The sequence below is a fragment of the Bos taurus genome, chromosome 18 (genome assembly GCF_002263795.3).
Source record: "Bos taurus isolate L1 Dominette 01449 registration number 42190680 breed Hereford chromosome 18, ARS-UCD2.0, whole genome shotgun sequence".
Taxonomy (NCBI): domain Eukaryota; kingdom Metazoa; phylum Chordata; class Mammalia; order Artiodactyla; family Bovidae; genus Bos; species Bos taurus.
The window spans coordinates 64927231-64949668 of record NC_037345.1 but is presented as its reverse complement, the minus strand read 5'-3'; the positions used below and the strand labels follow the sequence as shown (position 1 = coordinate 64949668).

The 22438-nt window shown below is 43.9% G+C and overlaps 2 protein-coding genes and 1 non-coding gene across 3 annotated transcripts in view; 2 read left to right on the top strand and 1 right to left on the bottom strand.

Moving 5' to 3' along the window:
- Positions 1 to 1499, top strand: part of LOC132342742 (zinc finger protein OZF-like) — a 7776-nt gene extending 6277 nt beyond the window's left edge. Inside the window, exon 1 of the mRNA XM_059877275.1 lies at positions 1 to 1499. This exon is cut by the window's left edge and continues 6277 nt beyond it. The gene's annotated coding sequence lies outside the window, so the exon portion shown is untranslated.
- LOC112442392 (protein LLP homolog) lies at positions 544 to 22438 on the bottom strand (the record flags this gene model as incomplete). Its single annotated transcript, XM_059877280.1, has 1 exon — positions 544 to 22438. A coding segment is annotated over one exon (360 nt), but the record flags the coding sequence as incomplete, so codon positions are not given.
- TRNAW-CCA (transfer RNA tryptophan (anticodon CCA)) lies at positions 19317 to 19388 on the top strand. Its single transcript has one exon. It is a non-coding gene; the product is annotated as a tRNA-Trp (tRNA).

Sequence of the window (22438 nt, the reverse complement as noted above, 5' to 3'; positions counted from 1 at the left end):
TTTTCACCTGTGTGTTCAGTTCGGTAAAATTTCAATTCATATTTTTGCCTATCTTTGTCTTCTGAGATTTGGCTATTTTCTCTTATTTGACAAGAAGGAAAGCAAAGAAACAACAAAGTTATCTGTTATATTTCACCAATTATATGAGTGACTTTTTTCCTGCATGGAATTCTTGTTCAGAGTATTGGGAGTTTGTATTCTCAATGTTTATACTATTTGTAGTGTAATTGCCACATACATCATATGTTTTTGATAAGTCTGCTTTATTAACATATGTTACCTATTCTTAAGTTCAGACATTTAATTACACTGTAATTAAATCAAGCCCTGTTTTGTAGTGTTTGCTGATTTCCCTGGTGTAAATGTTCATACCATTACCAGTGTCAAATTGTGAACATAATGTCACTGAAATGAAGTTGGGAAGCACTGCCAGTAGCTCACCATTGTATGGTTTTTCCCCTTTACAGTCCCAGTAGCCACAAAATATTTTAGGAATGTAGCTAGTAAACCATAGTAAAATGATTATGGACAGTTTTTGCTAAATTGTTTTTTAAATAGTTTATTGAATGTATATTTGATTTAAGTTTTACATATTTAGAATGTACATTTAGACATACTTGTGTACATCCTTCAAACCAGTTTCCTTCTGCCATTTAAAATTTATCTTCAACATTGTAATCACTGGTTCAAGAGTATATTCTATTTTAGTAATCAGTGAGTCAATCAGTTCAGTTGCTCAGTCGTGTCCGACTCTTTGCGACCCCATGAACAGTATCAGACTTTATTTTTTGGGGCTCCAAAATCACTGCAGATGGTGACTGCAGCCATGAAATTAAAAGACGCTTACTCCTTGGAAGGAAAGTTATGACCAACCTAGATAGCATATTCAAAAGCAGAGACATTACTTTGTCAACAAAGGTCCATCTAGTCAAGGCTATGGTTTTTCCAGTGGTCATGTATGGATGTGAGAGTTGGACTGTGAAGAAAGCTGAGCGCCGAAGAATTGATGCTTTTGAACTGTGGTGCTGGAGAAGACTCTTGAGAGTCCCTTGGACTGCAAGGAGATCCAACCAGTCCATTCTGAAGGAGATCAGTCTTGGGTGTCCTTTGGAAGGAATGATGCTAAAGCTGAAACTCCAGTACTTTGGCCACCTCATGTGAAGAGTTGACTCATTGGAAAAGACCCTGATGCTGGGAGGGATTGGGGGCAGGAGGACTAGGGGACAGCAGACGATGAGATGGCTACATGGCACCACTGACTCGATGGATGTGAGTTTGAGTGAACTCCGGGAGTTGGTGATGGACAGGGAGGCCTGGTGTACTGCAGTTCAGGGGGTCGCGAAGAGTTGGACGCGACTGAGCGACTGAACTGAACTGAACTGAACTGATCATGATTTACTTAGTCGTGTTTAAGCTTTATAATCGCAGGTATCATGTCTTTCAATTCATAACTTGTTAGAATGCATTTCTAAAATAAAAGAAGCCTTTTCGTAACTCCAGTAAGTAGCAGCAGCAGAATTTTAAACATCAGTGTATATCAGCACAACCTGGGGTACAGTGTGACTGAGTTGGAATGCTCGCACCCCTCGATGCAGCCTGGATCTGCTAACTCATGTGCCATAGCACAAAGGATGCGGGACAGAAGGGAGACCTTGGTGGGGAAATACAGTGGGACACGCTGACCCCGCACAGCAGGTGTGGGCACAGAATTAACAAGCACTCCAAGGAGATTTGGGGGCTAGCCATGTGATACAGATGCCCCACATTGTGGTGTGTGGGCCACACACACTCACACAGTTCTTGTGGATCCCGTGTGATAGATAAGGTGAGTGCAGACAGGCTTGCAAAGAACAAGCTCTCCCACATCGCTGCAATTTTGATGATGCACTGATGGTGTTTAGTTGAAGGACTGGGTCACAAGTGTTATACAGGTGAAGATTCACACCTGTGAGCAGCTTTGTTTCACAAGAACTTGGGGTTGGGTTTTACAGGCATTATGGGAGGTATCATTCTTCAGCCCTTAGCATTTGGACTAAAGTTTGTCAAGGATGGGTCCCCAGAAGATGTTGGCACTTTCCTGCTGGTTATATTCCTAATTAATCATTTGTAGAGTTATGTTTTTCTACTGGGTAGGAGGAGCAGTGGGGTGATGGGTGAGGGCATTAGGAAGAAGAGTTTTGGAGATAGGGAGAGAGCCACAGTGGTGACTCCTAGTCCTTCAGGGTCACTCAAAACACTCGGGATAGTCACCAGGAGAGTGGACACAGGCACATCTTGAATTAGGTTCATGAGAAAGATGGGCCGGACCTTGAGAACAAATCACGGCATATGGTTGTGGGCAGTGTCGTGTCTCCAGGGACACTGAAGACAGTGTGGGGCGAGCATGTTTGTTGCTGCTGTCCCTTTGCACAACTTCAGAAAAGGGAAGGTGTCTGCTATGAAATGCAAACTGGGTGCCGTGGAGCTGGAGTCCCTGGTGGAGATGCAGACAGCGGTGTGGGTAGTTCATGGCTGTGCCACAGCTGACGGAGTCCACGCAGGGAAGTGCAGAAGAGAAGCAGTACACCTGTGCAGTGTAGAGGACGCCCTCATCAGAGGCTGGCATCTGGGTGTCCTTGTGGGAACTCCTTAACCTAAGGTGCAGACCCCTCTCTCCACAAATTGGAAGAACAATAAATTCTGAGCACAGGGCAGTTCAGGTAGATGAATGGGGTCATTCACATGACAGCCATCAATATTTGTTCCCAGTGAAAAGAAAGGGATGTCCATCAGCATGGGGTTGTGGTATGACTAGGGCTCTTTTGGGGAGGGAGACAGAGGGTGTCAGGATGCCCAAGATGTTCTTTGAGTTCCAGAGTGGATTGGATAGGACAAGGAGTGCAGTGATCAGATTTCCTATGGCATGAACCGGGTAACCTGGCATGGATTCCCAGATTCTCTTCCATTGCTGGGGGATCACAAGTAGCAGACACTCGCTCGCTGTGCCTGTTCCTCACTAGAAGTGGTCCGTTTCGTGCATGACTGACATTTGCATCCTACTACCTTACCACCTCACACTCCTCCAACCCCATTCCTCTCTGTGACCTTTCTGTCTCCTCCATCTAACACCCTCACGCCTCCCCTGGTGCTCCAGTGGTGGCGGCAAGCCTCCTTGACTTTTGGAGACACAGTGGGATAGGTTGGAGGAACCTGGACTCTGTTTAGTAGGAGTGAGTGTGTTCCCTCCTGGCCGGGAAGCCATGCAGAGTGAGGTCTGCTTCAGCAACTGCTGGTGTCCGATGAGCAGGCTCACTAGACCCCCAGCCATAGAGAAGTGCTCTCGCTCCGCAAATTCCATGACCCAGCATGTTGCTGCACCTGGGGCAGTCCCCACCCCAGCATACCTGCAGAGAGACCACCCTGGCCCCGCCTCCTCCCTGCCCAGTGGTGCCACAGCAGGGTGGGAGTGCGGAGGCTGGCAATGCTGATCAGCTCTGAGAGACCAGGTGGTCTAGTCCTAGGGGCAAGATAATATAATTGCGCATCCTAAAGACCAAAGAAGGGCCTGGAGACATCAATGGTTGAATGATTTGGGGGTCTTAACTCAGCCAAAGCAAGGTCCAGGAGAGACAGCCCTGTGGTCCAGACACAGCAAGCAGGATGTGATAGCAGTGTTTTACCCCAGAGGAGATTACCGGGTTTAGAGAGGATTGTGACGCAACTGGTTCATGAGTTCGAGAAACCAGCAGAGGAGTATGCCGTTCACAGCCTCTTTGTCACACTGTCAACGTCAAGTTATTATCCAAAGATTAGAACAATCACAAACGGGCCATATCAAGAGGGTGGTCATTACTGATTAGGGCTTAGCATTGAGCGGGAAGGTCCTTCACGTGAGGGGGGACTAGTTGAATAAGACTAACTGGGCCGAGGGATGTTCAGAGAGCTCGTTTGGGTGGCCTGATTATACATCAGTGTTTCTTGTTTTCTTCAGATCAGTGAGAAAAACGAGCAACAGTTTCCCTTGCTTGCTCCCTGAGGGGACCTGTCGGACATTTTTAGTGTCCTGACCAAAGCTAACAAAATGACGTTCTCCCCCGGCGGCACAAAGGCTCTTGGTGGATCTTCGTTTGGACCAGCGGTTGAACCCAGACCCATGGCTGAGAACACACCAACTGCTAAACATTGAACCACCAGGGAATTCCGTAAAGTAACACTTAAGGCTGCATGGCTTACAACAGAAACAGGATAATGTTTATTTGCTTCCAGTTTCTGCTGGATGTCGGCTTGAGTTGGCTTTAAGGAGTCTGGTGTATGTATGCTAAGTCGCTTCAGTCCTGTCCGACTCTCTGTGACCCTGTGGACTGTAGCCCTCCAGGCTCCTCTGTCTATGGGATTCTCCAGACAAGAATACTGGAGTGGGGAGCCATTCCCTTCTCCAGGGTGTCTTCCGGACCCAGGGATCGAACCTGAGTCTCCTACAACTTCTGCATTTTTTAACCACTGAGCCACTGGGGAAGTAACCTGAGACCCTGTGGAAACACCTCAGTGATCAGAAGCATTCAAGACAAATTCTCTTAAGCCCTTCCTCCCTCATTGGATCCTCCGCCCACCTAAGAAGGATGAAACACCTCCCCACAACAGGTAGGATTTCGGCGATCCTCCCCTAGCGGTTTCGCTTCCTTGGCCCTACATTACCCAGAAGACCTTGCGCTAAGGCTACGGTCATCCAATGAACGTGCAGAAGCGGGGCGTTCCCTGGAGATCGAACATCCGCTAGTGGGACTTGGGGTGTATTCCCGGCGGACGTTTTGATTGCTGTAGAGTCTGTGGCCGGTCAGAAGTCCTGGTGTCTGGTGTTGGGAGCAAGGTGAAGGGCCAAGAAGGAAGCGGAGGCTCTGTGCTCACTGGACAGTAGCGGGTCTTAGGGTCTGGCACGCCGCCGGCTTCGGGGAATAACCCGGCGGAATCCAAATGAGTCCTTGAAATGTCTCCTGCTGCGCTGAGGGAACCAGCTGAGGTAAAGGCCGCGTGCTCCGGCTTCTTCCCTGGCCGATTCCCCACCCGAATATGAGCTCCCCGAGTGAGAGGCAGTGAGGCCTTCAGGAGCGGTGTCCCTATTTCTGATGACCAGTGTTATGAGGTGTGAGTGAGACTTGGAAATGCAACCGAAGTGGGAACACTGGGGAACCTGGAGTCCATCCTGTTTCTGTGGGGGACGAGGATTGAGGCCATGCTGCACCTGAAGTGGTAGATGAGAGTTGGGACGTTTTTTCTTAGGGCCCTGGCCGTGGTGGAGAGTTTTGAGTACCGGAAGGACACGGTCTGGGTCAGGCTTTTAAATATTCTCTGAAACCCGTTGACCTGAAGAACGGAGTGTAGGGAGAGATAAGGACTTTGAGGCGGAGCGAAGTCGTGGGTTTTCCTTGGGCACAGCTGTGAAACGGGGAATCATTGGGGACAATGTCACGGAGGAGGCGTTAGCCAGCCACCTGGCTCTGGTACGGCCAGAGGGCCAGGGAACGCCTGAGCCGCTGGATCACCTCCAGGGTCACTTTCCTCCTTGGCGGGCCAGTTTCACAGATTGCTAGGGCTGCAGAAGCACTTTTGGTAAATGGAGCTTTTCCCAGTCCCTCACTTACTCTAAACACACCCCCCTCCACCCCGCCACACACACACACACACATTCTCTGCATTTGAGGTGCATTTAAGGGGCTCTTCACCTGCTATTCTGCCACTCTTGGGTTTGGGGACTTTGGAGAACTATATTCTCGGGATCATGAGAGCAGACTGGTTCTCTGGAGACGGTGTGGAAGTTTCTTCTCCAATTGGTACCAGTACATGGAAGGGCTTTGAGGTGAGTCTGAGCTGGTTTAGGTCAATGCAGGTCTCATCGTTTTCTGGTGTGGGTGAACAACAGCAAAGAGCAGGATGTCAGCTTCAAATGACTGCCTGTGTTTTCTGAAGGTTCAGGTCAAAGGGAAGGTTCTTGCACCCAGGTCTTTGGATGCTCCATCTGACTGGGCAGTGGGGGAGATGTGTGGGAAGATGAATGGTGGGTTTTCAAGAATGAGACTGTTGATGGTTTTATTTGTCCATGTTATACCAGGGTAGGGTGACCTTTGTGGATGTGGCCGTGTACTTCTCCAGGGAGGAATGGTGTCTTCTTGATGAGGTTCAGATACACCTGTACCTTGATGTCATGCTGGAGAACTTTGCACTTGTGTGCATGCTGGGTAAGGCCTGCACACTCATCTCCCTCCTCTGCGCTAGGCTCTGCCTTTCTCCTTTTTCCCAGGGACAGCTCTGTCCTTGTGACAACTGGACAGTGGACTCTGTTTTCAATTTATTTCTTTATTTCTTGGCTTCTTCTTCCTTGGGTCTTAGTTGTGGCAGGTGGTATATTTGTTGTTGCAAGGAGGTTCTTTCCTTGAGGCATGCAGTCTTCTAATTTCGGCGTGTTCGGACTCCAGAGCTCTCGGGCTTACTTGCCCTTCACTGTGGGAGCTAGTCCCCAGACCCGGAATTCAACCCATGTGCCCTGTATGCAAGACGGATTCGGACTGCTGGACCACCAGGGAGTCCCCGCTACTTTCTTGCTAAATTGTTGGTTATGTGTTGAGATTATTATGGCAGAGGCAGAGTACATCCCAACACTGCTGGCTCCAAAGTTGCTGCTAAGGATTCAAGGTCAGTGGTCTTTGTTATTTTTAAGTTTATTGCAATATTGTGTTCGATACAATCTTTAATTTGTGTTAAATTCTCCTGTACAGGGAAGTGGCTCAGTTACACATACATACATACATATATATGTATTCTTTTTCCTTTCCCTTATGGTATATCACAAGATATTGATTACAGTTCCTGTGTTATAGAGTAGGACCTTGTGCTCTATCCATCCTGTATGTACTACTTTGCATCTGCTAATCTCGAACTCCCAATACTTCCCTCACCCACCTGCCTCCTGCTTGGAAATCACAAGTCTGTTGTCTGTAAGTCTGTTTCCTAGATGTGTTCCTTTGTCATATTTTAGAGTCCACATACAAATGATACCATATGGTATTTTTTTTTTACTTCTTACTCATTTCACTTTTAGAATGATAATGTCTAGGTCCATGCATGATGCTGCAAATGCCATTATTTCTGTTTTTATGGCTCAGTAATACTACATTGTGTGTATGTACCACATTTTTATCCATTTATCTTAAGTTATTTCCATGTCTTACCTCAGGTTATTTCCGTGTCTTAGGATATTTAGGTTATTTCCATGTCTTGGCTAATGTGAATAGGGCTGCTATGAACATTTGGGTGAATGTATCTTTTCAAATTATAGTTTGTTCTGGGTGTATTACCAGAAGTGGAATTGCTGGATTATATGACAACTAGTGTGTTTTTTGAGGAACCTCCATACATTTTTCCATAATGGCTGCATTAATTTACATTCCTACAAACAGTGTAAGAGACTTCCCTTTTCTCCACACCATCATCAACATTTGTTAATTGTAGACTTTTTAATTTTAGCCATTCTGACAGTTTTTCGGTGGTACCTAGTTGTAGTTTTGATTTGCATTTCACTGAGAATTAGCAATGATCGAGCGTCATTTCATGTCTGTATTGGCCATCTGTGTGTGTTCTTTGGACAAAAGCCTGTTTCGGTCTTCTGCCCTTTTTCCCAGTGCGTTGGTTGTTTTTTGTCACTGAGTTGTGTTGCTGTTTATATACCTTGGAAATGAAGCCCTTATCAATTGCATCATTCCCAGGTATTTGCTTCCAGTTAGTATGTGCTCTTCATTTTGTTTTGGGTGTCCTTTGTTGTGCAGATAAATGCTTGTAAGTTTGATTAGGTCCCATTTGTTTAGTTTGCCTTTATTTCTGTTTCCTTGGGAGACTGTTAGGCTTAGTAGTTTTGCTGTCCAACTGATCCATCCCTCCTTGCTTCCCCTCTCCTTGTTTGAATATCTGTTTAAATGCGTGGTGTGCATGTTTTGCTCCATTCCTGTACCTGACATGTTTTTGTTGCTGACTAAACAACACACTGTGGTCACTGACGTGGTCAGTACTGAAACAGACCTTGAGATGTTTATGCAAAACTTTCTCAAGGTTCTGATTTCTCTATATCTGCACTGGCATTTGCTATTTTGTGTAACTTTTTTTATTTTTTTCCCCTAACAGTGTGTTTACTGGCCATTTGTTTATCTTTAGAAAAATATCTATTCAACTCCTTTTTCCTTTTCTTAATCAGGGTTTTTTTTTTTTTTTTTTTTTTTTAAATTTTGGTTGTTGTAGACTACTATTCTTGGAGAAGGCAATGGCACCCCACTCCAGTACTCTTGCCTGGAAAATCCCATGGGCGGAGGAGCCTGATAGGCTGCAGTCCATGGGGTCGCTAAGAGTAAGACATGACTGAGCGACTTCACTTTCACTTTTCACTTTCATGCATTGGAGAAGGAAATGGCAACCCACTCCAGTGTTCTTGCCTGGAGAATCCCAGGGACTGGAGCCTGGTGGGCTGCCGTCTATGGCGTCGCATAGAGTTGGACACGACTGAAGCGACTTAGCAGCAGCAGACTGCTGTTCTACAACATGTGTTCTACAACATGCATTCTTTTTGGTATACATGTTTTTGAAATGTTTTCTCCCGATTTTTTCTGTGATGTTTATAGTGTCTGTTAATGTACAAGTTTTTCAGTTTTTTTGTTTTTGTTCCAGCTTTCTTGAGGTACAGTTGACACATTATGTAATATAAGTTGGGCTGTCCTGGTGGCTCAGTGGTAAAGTGGAGAAGGAAATGTCAACCCACTCTAGTATTCTTGCCTGGAGAATCCCGTGGACAAAGGAGCCTGGTGGGCTACAGTCCATGGGATCGCAAAAAGTTGGACACGACTGAGCAACTAACACACACAAACACACACACAATAGTAAATAATCCGCCTGCAATGCAGGAGCCACAGGAGACATAAACCTGAGTCAGAAAGATCCCCTGGAGGAGGGCATAGCAACCCAATCTGGTATTCTTTCCTGGAGAATTTCATGGACAGAGGAGCTTGGCAGGCTACAGTCCATAGGGTCACATGGAGTCAGACATGACTGAAGCGACTTGGCACACAGGCACGTGATACAAGTTAACATATAAAATGGAAATTATTCACTGCTTTGAAGCCCAGCTTGACTACTTTTTCTTTTGTTGATTTTGCCTTTATTGTCATAGGCAAGGAATCATGGCTGAATCCAACATTTTGAAACTTTTCCCTTTTTTTGTCCCACCTCAGAATTTTGTAATTTTAGCGACCTCATGAACTGTCACCTGCCAGGCTCCTCTGTCCATGGAATTCTCCAGACCAGACTGGAGTGGGTAGCCAGCCATTCCCTTCTCTAGGGGATCTTCCCAGCCCAGGTATCGAACCCAGTTCTTACCGACTGAGCCACCAGGGAAGCCCAAGAATACTGGAGTGGGTAGTCTATCCCTTCTCCAGGGGATCCTCCCGACCCAGGAGTCGAACTGGGATCTCCTACATTACGGGCAGATTCTTTACCAACTGAGCTACCAGGGAAGCCCATATGGTATTAAGTAAGACACTAACTTCATTCTTGTACACGTGGGTATCCAGTTTTAACAACTCTATTTGTTGAAAAGAAAGTGAAAGTGAAGTCGCTCAGTCGTGTCCTACTCTTTGCGACCCCAAGGACTGTAGCCTACCAGGCTTCTCTGTCCATGGGATTTTCCAGGCAAGAATACTGGAGTGGGTTGCCATTTCCTTCTCCAGGAGATCTTCCCGACCCAGGGATTGAACCCGGGTCTCCCTCATTGTAGGCAGACTCTTTACTGTCTGAGCCATCAGGGAAGTACCTAACAACCTATTTGTTGAAAAAACTGTCCTCATTGAATTGTGTTGGTCTTGTCAGTAATTATTGGATCACACGTTATGAGGGTTGATATATAGGATCTCAAGTCTCTGTTGTGTTTCACTGGAGTATATATCTGTCTTTATGTTATTAGTGTGCTGTAGTTAGCGTAATAATGTATGAAATACGTCTTACATACCATTCCTTAACCCCACTTGGTCATGATGTATAATTCTTTTTATGTAGTTTTTGAGTCAATTCAGTGATACTTTGTATTTTTGCATCTGTGTTCGTGAGAGATATTGGTGTATACTTTATTCTTCGTGTCTTTGGTTTGGTGTTAATGTTGACCTCACAGAATTAGTTAGGAGCAGTCCTTTTGTTTCTGTCTTCTGAAAGCCATTGTAGAGAATTGTGTATCTTCCTGAAGTGTTTGTCGTATTTCATCAGTTAACCAATCTGGGCCAGTGGAATTCTGTTTTGGAAGGTTATTCCTTATTGATTCAGCTACTTTAACGGATGTATACATATTTAGAATATACGTACTTCTGTGGGTTTTGGTAGACTGTATTTTTCAAGAAACTGACCATTTCATTTAGGTTATCACATTTATGATCTTGGAGATTCCCGTTTATTTCATTATTATCCTTTAATGTCCATTTTAAGGAACCAGCTTTGACTTTGTTGGTTTTTCTTTGTCGATTTTTAAAGTTATTTCTTTTCTTCTTCCTTTGGATTTAATTTTCTCCTTTTCTAGTTTCCTAAGATGATTGCTATTAGACCTTTTTTCTTTTCTAATACATGCATTCGATGCTATATATTGCCCTAAAACACTGCCTTCACTGCATACACATATTTCAAGAAGTGTGTTTATTTCAAAATACTTAAAAATTAACCTTGATGTTTCTTCTTTGACCCATGTTTTATTTTGATTAATTTCTCAGTACTGTGTGATTTTCCAACTATCTTTTTGTTATTGGTTCTAGTGTAATTTCACTATGCTCTGAGAACAGACATTGTATGATTTCTGTTGTTTGAAATTTACTAGGGTGTGTTTTCTGGCCTGTGATGTGCTCTGTCTTGTGAATGTTTCATGTCAGATTGAGCTTCCCTGGTGGCTCAGAGGTTAAAGCATCTGCCTGGAATTCAGGAGACCTGGGTTCGATCCCTGGGTCAGGAAGATCCCCTGGAGAAGGAAATGGCAACCCTCTCCAGTACTCTTGCCTGGAGAATCCCATGGAGGGAGGAGCCTTGTAGGCTACCGTCCATGGGGTCGCAAAGAGTCGGACACGACTGAGCGACTTCACTTTCTTTCACTTAAGACTATTCTGCTCTTAGATGGAGTAGACTGGTAGTCTATAGAAGTCCATATATCCTGTCAATTGATGCTTTGCAGAAGTTGACTCCTTTGTCACTGTGTCATTTTCTTTATTCATGATAGCCTTACTTAGGTGAAATCTGGTTGGCTATTTGTTTATTTTGCTGGGTCTTTACTGATGTACATACGTCACTCTAGTTGCGGCAAGTGGAGTTACTCTAGTTGAGGTGCTTGGGCTTCTCACTGTGGTGGCGTCTCTTGTCGAGGAGCACAGGCTTTAGAACATTTGTGCTTCAGCAGGTGCAGCTCCTGGGCTCTAGAGCACAGGCTCACTAGTTGTGACTCACAGGCTTAGTTGCCTCACCCCATGTGGCAGCTTCCCAGACCAAGGATTGAACCCAAGTCTTCTGCATTGGCAGGCGGAATCTTTACCCCTGAGCCACTGGGGAAGCCCTGCCCTTGTTCTTTGTTCATTTGTTACTCTACCACTCTTTCTTTCTGTGGTGTTAATTGAGCATTTTGTATGATTTTATTTTCTCACCTTTATTAGCTTATCAGCCCTATTTGCTTCTTCTTTTTTTTTTTAATTTAGTTATGATAAAATTTGATTATATGTTTAGAAATGATTTAAGACTCCTCCCATATAATGCTATATGGCTTCGTGAGTAGTTTATGTATATATACATATATATTATATATATGTATATATACATAATTTCCCCCCCGCTCTGTCAGTTTTGCGGGATCTTAGTCCCTGACCAGGCATTGAACCTGGGTCCCTGGCAGTGAAAGTGCAGGGTCCTGGCCCTGAAACACCAGGGAATTCCTACCTCATAATTTTTAAATATCCTTACTGAAGTTCTGTGGTTGCCTAGTGGATAGGATTCTGGGCTTTCACTGCTATGGACCAGTTCAAACAAGCTAGTATCTGTTAGAGCTGAGAAGACATTTCTCCAAATAAGACATGCAAATGAAAACCTTGTACATAAAAAAAGCTCAATGTCACTAATGGCCTGGAAAATGCAAAATTAAAATGGCATTGAGATACCACCTCACACCTGTTATAATGTCTGTTAGGAAAAGACAAGAAATAATGCTGAGGAAGATGTGACCTAAGGGGGCATCTTGTGCACACTTGGGGTAAATGTACGCTGTTGCAGACACTGTAGAATAGAGCATGGAGAATCCCTACAATATTAACTAAGGAACTACAGTATGATCCAGCAATTCCAACTCTGTGTATTTATCCAGAGGGAGTGAAATCATCCTATCAAAAAGATACCTGTGCTCCACGTTTGTTGTGGCATTATTTTACCCTATCCAAGAGATGGAAACGAAGGCAGTCTTGCCATTTGCAACCACATAGAAGGGCCTTGAGGGCATAATGCTGAGTGAAATAGGTCAGAGAAAGACAAATCAGTTCTTCCTGTTTCCTCAGAGCTTTGGTCCCAGCATACATGCTTACACTGATATCTGCGAATGCTGAAATTCTGTAGTCACACCACTGATTCTGAAATTTTCACACTTGTAGATTCATCTAACTACAGATAGTGTAATGCCGTGTAAATTTATTGAAAAACAGCCATGTACGAGGGGACCCAGTCTTTTGTAATCCATGTTCTTCTGTGTTTATCTGTAGTATGCGATTATATATATACAATGAATCTTTAAAACAATAACACCAAACTCTGATATAGACAAAGGATTAGCGGTTGCCAGAATGAGGAAGTTAGGGTAGGTGAGATGTCTGAAGGGTGTTGGAAGTTACAGACTTCTACTTTTAAAGTGTATAAATCCTGAGGATGTAATGTACAGCATAGTGGTTGTAGTTAACTAGATTGCAGTTAGGACGTGTATCATTTGTAACCCATGTTGTTATTCAACTGGGAATGAGAGTCCTTTGGGCTTCACAGGATGAACATGACTCTAGTCTCAGCAAAAGAGCTTGGAGATTCTCTGACCAAGATGAATGGCAAGTGGGAAAGGGCTTGATATCAGGTCTGTGTTCAAGTCATACCAGGAAGATATGACTTCCATCCTTTGACTAGTGTTGTAGTGGCTACAAATGACTTCTCTTGTCTTTCTCTATTCCTGACATTCTGCCAACTTGTCGTTTATGCTACTTCCCATTTTTAGTCTGACTCTAGCCTGGGTTTCATTGTCTCTCTCCTCTATAAACCACTTATCTCATGTGGGCTTCACACTTGTTTTCCTTGTGGTACTTATTGACAAAATTTTTTATGTCCTTAAACATGCATGTATGCTTTACTGTTTCTTGAACACCAGCCACTTGTTGCAGCCAGGTTTTCTGGGGCACTCATGTTCAGTATACTTCTGCACAGTGTCCCCAGCCAGTGGCAGATATGGTCTTGGAAAAAGCCATTAACAGAGGAGTGAATTGTAGAGCACGCCTTTCACCTTGGGTCACATCTAGTCCTTACGTCCTGTGCTTGATGAGAACAGCTGCTTTCTCAATTTGACTCCAATTTCATGTCCTGAACATGATTGTGTGGACTGCTTCTTTCATGTGGCAGATGTACAAGTTTGATGGTGTCATTCCCTTCAGGGCTTCCCTGATGGCTCAGATGGTAAAGCGTCTGCCTGCAATGCAGGAGACCTGGGTTTGATCCCTGGGTCAGGAAGATCCCCTGGAGAAGGAAATGGCAACCCACTCCAGCAATCTTGCCTGGAAAATCCCATGGTCAGAGTAGCCTGATAGGTTACAGTCCGTGGGGTTGCAAAGAATCGGACAGACTACAAGACTTCCCTTCATTCCCTTCAAGAAAGTTAACCAGAACTTCACCATCACTTGTTTGTTTTCAGGTTCTTGGCGTGGAGTCCAGAATGAAAAGACACCTTCTGAACAGAGCGAATCTGCAGAAGGAGTCTCACAGATTAGGACCCCAAGGGCCATTTTGTCCCCTGAAAAGGCCCAGCCCTGTAAGATATCTGTCCCAGTCTTGAGAGGCATTTTGCATTTGGCTGAAGAGGAAGGAACAAATAGGACGCAGAAAGCCTACTCATGTAGGGCATGTGGGAAAGAATTCTATTTTCCTGCAAACATTCAACAGCACCAGAAGCAATACATTAGAGAAACCCTTTCAGTATGATATGGTGAGATCCTCATTTTTGAAAAGCTGGACAATCCATGCAGCATGGAATCTCTCTACCAACATGGAGATTGTGAATGACTTCAAGGCCAACGTGGTAAGGTTTAACATGGTTAAGCCACAGGCCAGTAATACCAGGAAGAAACTGAACAACAGTAAGGAGTGTGAAGCTATTTTTCACAGTGACAAAAGCGATCAGAACTGGGGAGAAGGCAAGATGGCTTGCAACCACACAGACATACTTGTTCAGGATGAGAGAATTCTCACTACTGAAGAGTCTCGTGAGTCCAACAAAGTTAGGAATGCCGGCACCCAAAGAAATGGTGTTACTCAGCACCAGAAAGTTCACACTGGGGAAGGGCCTTTTGAATGCAGCCATTGTGGAAAATATTTTACCCTCAAGTCCGGTTTCCCTGCATATCAGAGATTTAACTGGAGGAACGTTTTATGATTGTACTGAATGTGGGAAATCCTTTAGCCGAAGGAAATACCTCGTTGCCCGTAGAAAAATCCACACTGGAGAAAAGCCTTTTGCGTGCAAGGAATGTGATAAATCTTTTACCCGAAAGGGCAAATTAATTGAACATCAGAGAGTTCACACTGGAGAAAAGCCTTATCAGTGCAACCAATGTGGAAAGTTTCTTGTCAGCAAATCTAGTTTGTCTGTACATCAGAGAGTTCATAGTGGGGAAAGGCCTTATAAATGCAATGAATGTGGGAAATCTTTTATTACTAGGTCTGCCCTCTATTCTCACCTGAAAGTTCACACTGGAGAGAGGTCTTTTGAGTGCACTGAATGTGGGAAATCTTTTACCAGTAAGTGGATCCTTTGTAATCATCAGAGAATACACAGTGGAAAAAGACCTTTGGAGTGCAGTGAATGTGGGAAATTCTTTAGCCGAAACGAACAACTCAGTGCCCATAGGAATGTTCACAGTGGAGAAAATCCATATGACTGTAGTAAATGTGGGAAATCTTTTCCTGCTAGGTCAAGCCTTCATCATCATCAGAGAGTTCACGATGGAGAAAAGCCTTCTGAGTGCAGTGAATGTGGAAAATCCTTTAATGATAGGTCAGGCCTTCGTCGTCATCAGAGAGATCACACTATTGAAAGGACTTTTGCATGAAGTAAATCTGGGTAATCCTTTAGCCAGAGACATTTTCTGCATATCCACGGGAAAATCCTCACTGGAGAAAAGCCTTTGAGTGGAGGAATGTGATAAATCTTTCACCGACAAATTCCACTTGTTTCAACATCTGAAAGTTTCATGCTATATGGGGCCTTGTGAGTATATCAAATATATATGGTACTGACATGGGCAGAGTTTGAGGTGGTAACAGCGTGGGAAGTTCTTGTGCAGTCACTATGCAGCAAATGGCCCCTTTCTAGGGAGGAAACTGAGCATAGAAATTATGTGTCATCTATTTGTGATTTCCCAGCAATGGACATGGATATGGATTCAGTGCCAGGCTGCCTTGTTCAGGACATGGGCAGTCTGTTCACCTCAGTCCTCTTCCACCTACCCTGTCGATTTTGAGGACTAAAAGAATACCTTATCCATCCTCATACTTCTGCCCTGCTCCAGCCCCACCAGAATATCTCTGCTCATACCCCAGTCCCATTCTGATGAACAGTAGTTTCCTTTCTGTGGCATTCAACATTACTGCCGTTTGAGGTGTCTAGCTTAGAGAGGTAAAGGGACTTCCATAACAGCCCACTATTGCCAGACCATTCATATGTGTGGTTCTTCTATACTGCATACGTCCACTAGCTTCTCTGTCCCTAGGAGCAGGGACTGTCCACGCCCGACACGTGCATCTTTACCAGGGCTCCAAGCTCTACCTCTCCCAGTGTGTATCTCCTTCCTGCAAACATCCTCCTGGTTGGTAAATTCTTAGGAACAGCAGCACTAAACCAGGCAGCTTGGAAAGGATCATTGACCTTGTTTCCCCATCACGTGGTTTACCTGCTCACCATTCTGGACAGTGTGAGGGACACTGAATGACTAAGAATGTCTTCTGTGGCCCTCACAAGGCCTGGTCTCCAAGGCTCCTCTTCCTAACCCCTTTACCCATCACCTCACTGCTCTTCCCACCCCTCCAGAAAAATGTAACTCACTAAAATGGTGATTGTTAATTAGCAAGAACTTGCCCTCCCCCATCTTGGAACCCACACTTGACCTACCTATCTTAAAAACTAAGACTGAATGCAGGCCAAACCCTCCAATGAAGACTGTAAAACCTCACTTAGAATTAGAATTTAAATCTAATTTCCTTCAGAATTATTAATGTTGAGCTTCCCCCACCCCCATGTGTCTATTTTTCACCTGTATCTCTTGCTTGGTTAAATTTCTGTTCTTTTGTGTACTTTATTTTGTATGATTTGGCCATTTTCTCTTTCCTTAACAAATATGGGATTGGGGAAACAAAGACTTTTGTGACATTTCATTCATTCACCAATAATGTGAATGACTTCTGCATGGAATTGTAATTTAGAGTACTAAAAGAGTGTTTTCTTCATTTTTTTTTTAACTATGCGTAATACAATGGCCCCATACATTATAAAGGGTTTAAATAAATCTGCCTTGTTAACATATGAGATAGGTTTTACGTATTTGTTTAAAAAAATCATTTAATGAATGTGGAGTTCTTGCAATAAACTGCACGTAATTTACAATGTACATTTTAACTTTGTGATACTTGTGTATACCTCTGAAAATGGTTTCCTCCTGCCAGTTTTAATTCATTCTCAACATTAACGTTACTGATACAAGAGCATATTCTACTTTTGTAATGACTGTTTTCAAATGTATATATAAATGGAATAACAGTTGGATCCTACCCGTCTTACCTCAGTTTATTATATCTAAATTTTGAGACACAGAATTGGCAGGCCTGCTTCTGACCCCGTGATAGGTATGTGGGTAGTTGAATTTTTCATGGCCTTGTTTTCCTTCAGCCTGCCAAGATTAGATGAGACTTTATAGGAAGACTTGTTGGGTGGTCATGTGTATTTGTAGCATCTGTAGCTGTAGGTGTTTGAGTAGCCTATGCAACATTAGTTGTTCTTCGAATAGAAATTCAAAACATGCTCTTGAACATCACTTGATGAAAATTAAGTCCTTTTCCAAGGAAGTTTACAGCTATCAAAAAGTATTTACCCACTACTTTGAATGTTTATTTCAAACCAGTTACTGTAATAGTTGATATATTTGGATTTAAATATATCTTGTTATTTTTGTGGATTTCTTTTCCTACCCCTTGTTATTTATCTTCTCATTAAAACAATTTTAAATTTTATTAGTTGTTTCAAGTTCAGTTTGTTTATTAAACTAAAAAAATTAACACATTATAGCACAGTTATAAATATTTCTAGACATTACAAGGAGTATCAAGTATTGATTCATTTGTTCCATAGGAATATGTGTTCTTCCAGCTCTGCATAAGAATTCTCTCATTCTAAATCTCTAAGCAAATATTGTTCATACTTTACACAGTTAATGACATGTGTGTCAAGATTCAGATGTATTTCTCAAATCATCATTCCTTTCTATCATCAGTGATTCTTTAACTGGAATTATAGTCCCTTTTCCACTGTCTTTAAGTAGAACCTTAGCTTCCCTTTATATGTGTTAATTTTGTATTAATTTTCTCACTTCCAATCATTTTGTTGCATCCATTTTTGAATGACAAGTTTGTTGACATGGTTGCTGTATATAGAAATTATTGTTTGTGATTTTCTTTTCTGCTGTAGGCATAGTTCCATTGTGTCCCATTCCGTAACTATCTATAGGAAGGGATGGCAAGAAATAACATCATTTTGTTTACATACTTGTCTCAGCGTAGATTAAGAACAGAGGGGCTACCATTTAACTTGAGACCTAATAAGTGGAGGTGGTTTACAGTTGTCCCAGTAAAGAGGGCTGAAAGTACTGAATGTGTAGGTGAAATAATAAATGAGTGGTGATCAAAGTGAGGGATTGTAGTAGAAACTGGGTAAGTGCTCTCCAATCCAGTTTTCTCTTTTTCTGAATACCCAGCTTCCCTTTTGCTTGAGTTGAATGGTATAAATGTGTTTTACACAAAAGAAAATGGGCAGAAATGATTGTGAAGTTGCATCAGAACATGGTTAGGTCTGAAAATTAAACTAAAAGTTAAATTAAAATTAAACAGGAGAAAGGCATATAAATGTTACTGAATTTTTACATGTACATCAGCGCCTTCACATGAGAATGAAAACCTGAAGAACTGACAAGAGTGTCAAGGTTTGTTTTATACATTTAGACCAAAAAAATTAACTGTTTTAAAAATGACAAAAACTAGGGGTTTTGGCTATAGGTAGTAAATTGGTGCAGAGAAGACAATGGCAACCCACTCCAGTAGTCTTGCCTGGAAAATCCCATGGGCGGAGGAGCCTGGTAGGCTGCAGTCCATGGGGTCGCTAAGAGTCGGACATGACTGAGCGACTTCGCTTTCCCTTTTCACTTTCATGCATTGGAGAAGGAAATGGCAACCCACTCCAGTGTTCTGGCCGGGAGAATCCCAGGGACAGGGGAGCCTGGTGGGCGGCCGTCTCTGGGGTCGCACAGAGTTGGACACGACTGAAGCGACTTAGCAGCAGCAGCAGTAAATTGGTGAAAAAGTAACAAGGTATGTTAATACAGTTTTCTCCAGTGTGAATTCTCTGTCTCTAGTGGTTAGAATGTACCCACTGGTACAGAGAAGGACCTTTCACCTGGGAGATTTGTCTACTTTCAGGGAAGCAAGATGTGGGGGTGATGGGAGGAAGGAATAGGGGTAAGTCAGAGTGAACTTCCCTAATTCACTGGTCTTTTTCACCTCTTTGAGCTTGTGTTATCCGGTATGCCAAGGGGCCAATTTTTCCGGTACTGTGTCCTGAATTCAACAAGGTCAACAAGAAAAAGGCTTAGGAAAGACACCCCACCCCCTACAATACACACACCTACCCAGGCAGCACACAGCCTGTCCTCCTGTGAGCTGATTCTTCCAGGGAAGTGCAGCGATCCCACCAGTCACACTGTAAGGGGTTGTGACCCCCTCTACTCTCTTCCCTGGTGGCTCAGAGGTTAAAGCGTCTGCCTCCAATGCGGGAGACCCAGGTTCGATCCCTGGGTCGGGAAGATCCCCTGGAGAAGGAAATGGTAACCCACTCCAGTATTCTTGCCTGGAGAAGCCCGTGGACAGAGGAGCCTGGTAGGCCAGAGTCCATAGGGTCGCAAAGAGTCGAACACGACTGAGCGACTTCACCTCACCTCACCTCTACTCTCTTACAAGTGATTTTCTTTCTTTCCCCTCTATATTTTGGCCCTGATGTGGGATCTTAGTCCCCTCACCAGGGATTGAACCTATGCCCTCTGCAGTGGAAGTGTGGAGTCTTAACCACTGGACCACCAGGGAAGTCCCCCAAGTGATTTTCATCTGTTCGCTTCTGTAACTGTTGACTGTTGGTTTCCAACAGCTCTTCGCCTTCTTGGGTTTCCCCACTTCTTGGGTTGCTTTTTCAGACACCCCTGAATTGGAGAAGACCTGGACAGGGGTTTGGGGTCACTGTGGGCCTCTTGGTTCCTGTCTGGGCTTTTCAGGTAGACCAGAGCCCAAGGATTGTAGGGGGAACCCTACAAGGGTTAGTCCACTGAAACTCTTCCTGCTCCCCTCTTCCACATGGAGCTTGATGAGGACTTTTCCTCCCTGGCCCCCCTCCCCTCTCAGAGCGGATGATGAGAAAGGAGGTGAGCCAGGTGGGGTACAGAGTCTGGAATGGGGCCACCACAGACTCCCAGAGACATCTGGAGTTGGTGGTGTCCCAGGAGGGCTATTTAGGAAGGACCCCTAGACTGAGAACCCTCCCTCATCCCATAGGCGGTATCCCCCACCCTCACTCAGGCTGTGGAATAGTGACTGGATCCTAGACACAAAATTCAGAGTGTTTGCCCTAAGCTGAGCCCTGCATTTTCACCACTGTGGCCCTGGCTCCCGCCCAAGTGTGCACCTCCAGGTCACAGCATTGCATACACCCCTCCAATCGGGTCCAGAGGCTGCACCAAGAAGAGCAAGAAAGAAAAGGAGCTTTGCCCACTTTCGAGGGGCTCAGTTCTCCCTGGGACTTCCCCGCTTCCAGAGTCCCAGTATGGGGAGCCAGCCTCAGGGCTGTGCCCTCTGCACTCTAGCATCCTCTGGAAGGTCCCCCAGGACAGGAAGCCACCTAATCAGGTGGCCCTGATCTCATCTTCCTGGATTCCTGGGGACACCATGGCCTTGAACCATGCCCCTCTCCCACCTCTCCTCACCTTTAGGCACTTGATCTCTGTCCTGAGGCAGAGACAGCTTGGAGAAGTACAGAAAGGGGCCTGACTTGCACAGAGAGTTCCCTGGGGACCTGCAGGCAGTTTCTTTGCCCTGGAGGAGGGACCCTGCAGGGACCGAGGTGCCAGTGGTGGCCCAGAGCCAGACCGTGTGGAGCATACAGACAAGGGACAATAAGCAGGCCCTAAAGGAAGAAGGCAGCTTGATAAATGAAGTACATAGATGTCTTACGCACACGCATACACATACATATCTGTATACCAAGTATGACTCTACTTTTATGAGAAAAAAAAAAAACTTGTATCTGAATATGTATGTCTAGTTGAGGGGTGCAGCCCTGTGCAGAAAGTAAAACATACCATGCTGCAGGAACCCTCCTGCTCTGTTGGTGGCAATGTACATTGGTATAACCATAATGAGGAACAGCATGGGGGTCTTTAAAGAACTACGTTTACAACCACCCTATGACCCACTAACCCCAATCCTCAGCGTGTATTACAGAGAAAACCATAATTCGAAAAGATACTTGCACCCCATTCCCATTGTTCATTACAGAGCTGTTTACAATAGCCAGGACATGGGAGCAACCTAACTGTCCATCGACAGAAGAGTAGATAAAGAACACGTGGTGTACATACAATGGAATACTACTCAGCCATTGAGAATAATGAAATAATGCCCTTGGCAGCATTATGCGTTGTCATATTGAGTGAAGTAAGTCAGAGAAAGACAAGTATATGATACCAATTATATGTGAGGCCTTGGTACAGATGAACTTATTTACAAAGCAGAAATAGTCATGATGTAGAAAACATGTTTATGGTTACCAGGGTGGGAAGCAGGGGAGAAATTGGGAGATTGGGATTAACATATACACAGTATTAAATATAAAATAGCTAGCTAATAAGAACTCATTGTGTAGCACAGGGAACTTTATTCAGTATTCTGTAATAACCTGTATGAAAATATAAAAAGTGTATATATGTATAACTTATAAATCAACTATACTCCAATAAAAATTTAAAAACAAAAAATACACCATGGTGCAAGCTTTGTGTTTTTCTTTTTAAGATTTCTTTATTAATTTTTTGGCTGGTCCTTGTTGTTGCACATGGTCTTTCTCTAGGAGAAGAGCAGGGTCCACTCTTCGTTGCAGTGTGAGGGCTTCTCATGGTGGCTCTCTTGTTGCCAAGCACAGGCTGTAGGGCTCAAGGGCTTCAGTACTTGTGGGTTGCAGTCTGTAGAGTGTGGGCATGTGGCATCTTCTCAGACCAGGGATCAAATGAGTGTTCCATGTATTGCAAGGTGGATTCTTTTTTTTTGTTTTGTTTTGTTTTCAAATAAAATATTTTATTCAAGTTACCAAATTTGAGGAGTTATGTTGGGCTTGAAGAAAAAGGCCAAGTTAAAAAATGGAAATAAACTTTTCATTTGGTGGAAGCTGAAACCCATGTATACATTCTAATCAAAGATTTGTCTCATGTTGCATTTTTCAAGTTTTTAGAGTCTACCAGGTCAAACCCTTTGCTGCCTTCATGGCTTTTACTTTGCTTTTTCCCTTCTTTCTCTCTCGCTTTGCTTTCAGCCTTTTCCTTTGCCTCTGGTTCATCCATATGGGGTACTGCCCATGCTGGTCTAGAAGAGTCTTTTTGTTTCTCTTAATATCAGTCTCCATTTTCATGTCATCTGTTTCATCCTTCACCACACACTGCCTTTTCTCTTGACAATGTTTGGGTTCCACCATAGTTGCTATCTCTTGAACGTCTTTCATTAAAACATCACCATCTATTTTAAGAATACTTTTAAGTCTGCTGAGCTCCTTTGGGGCATTCTTTTTTCTCTTTTCAGCACGCATCTTCCTTTTCAC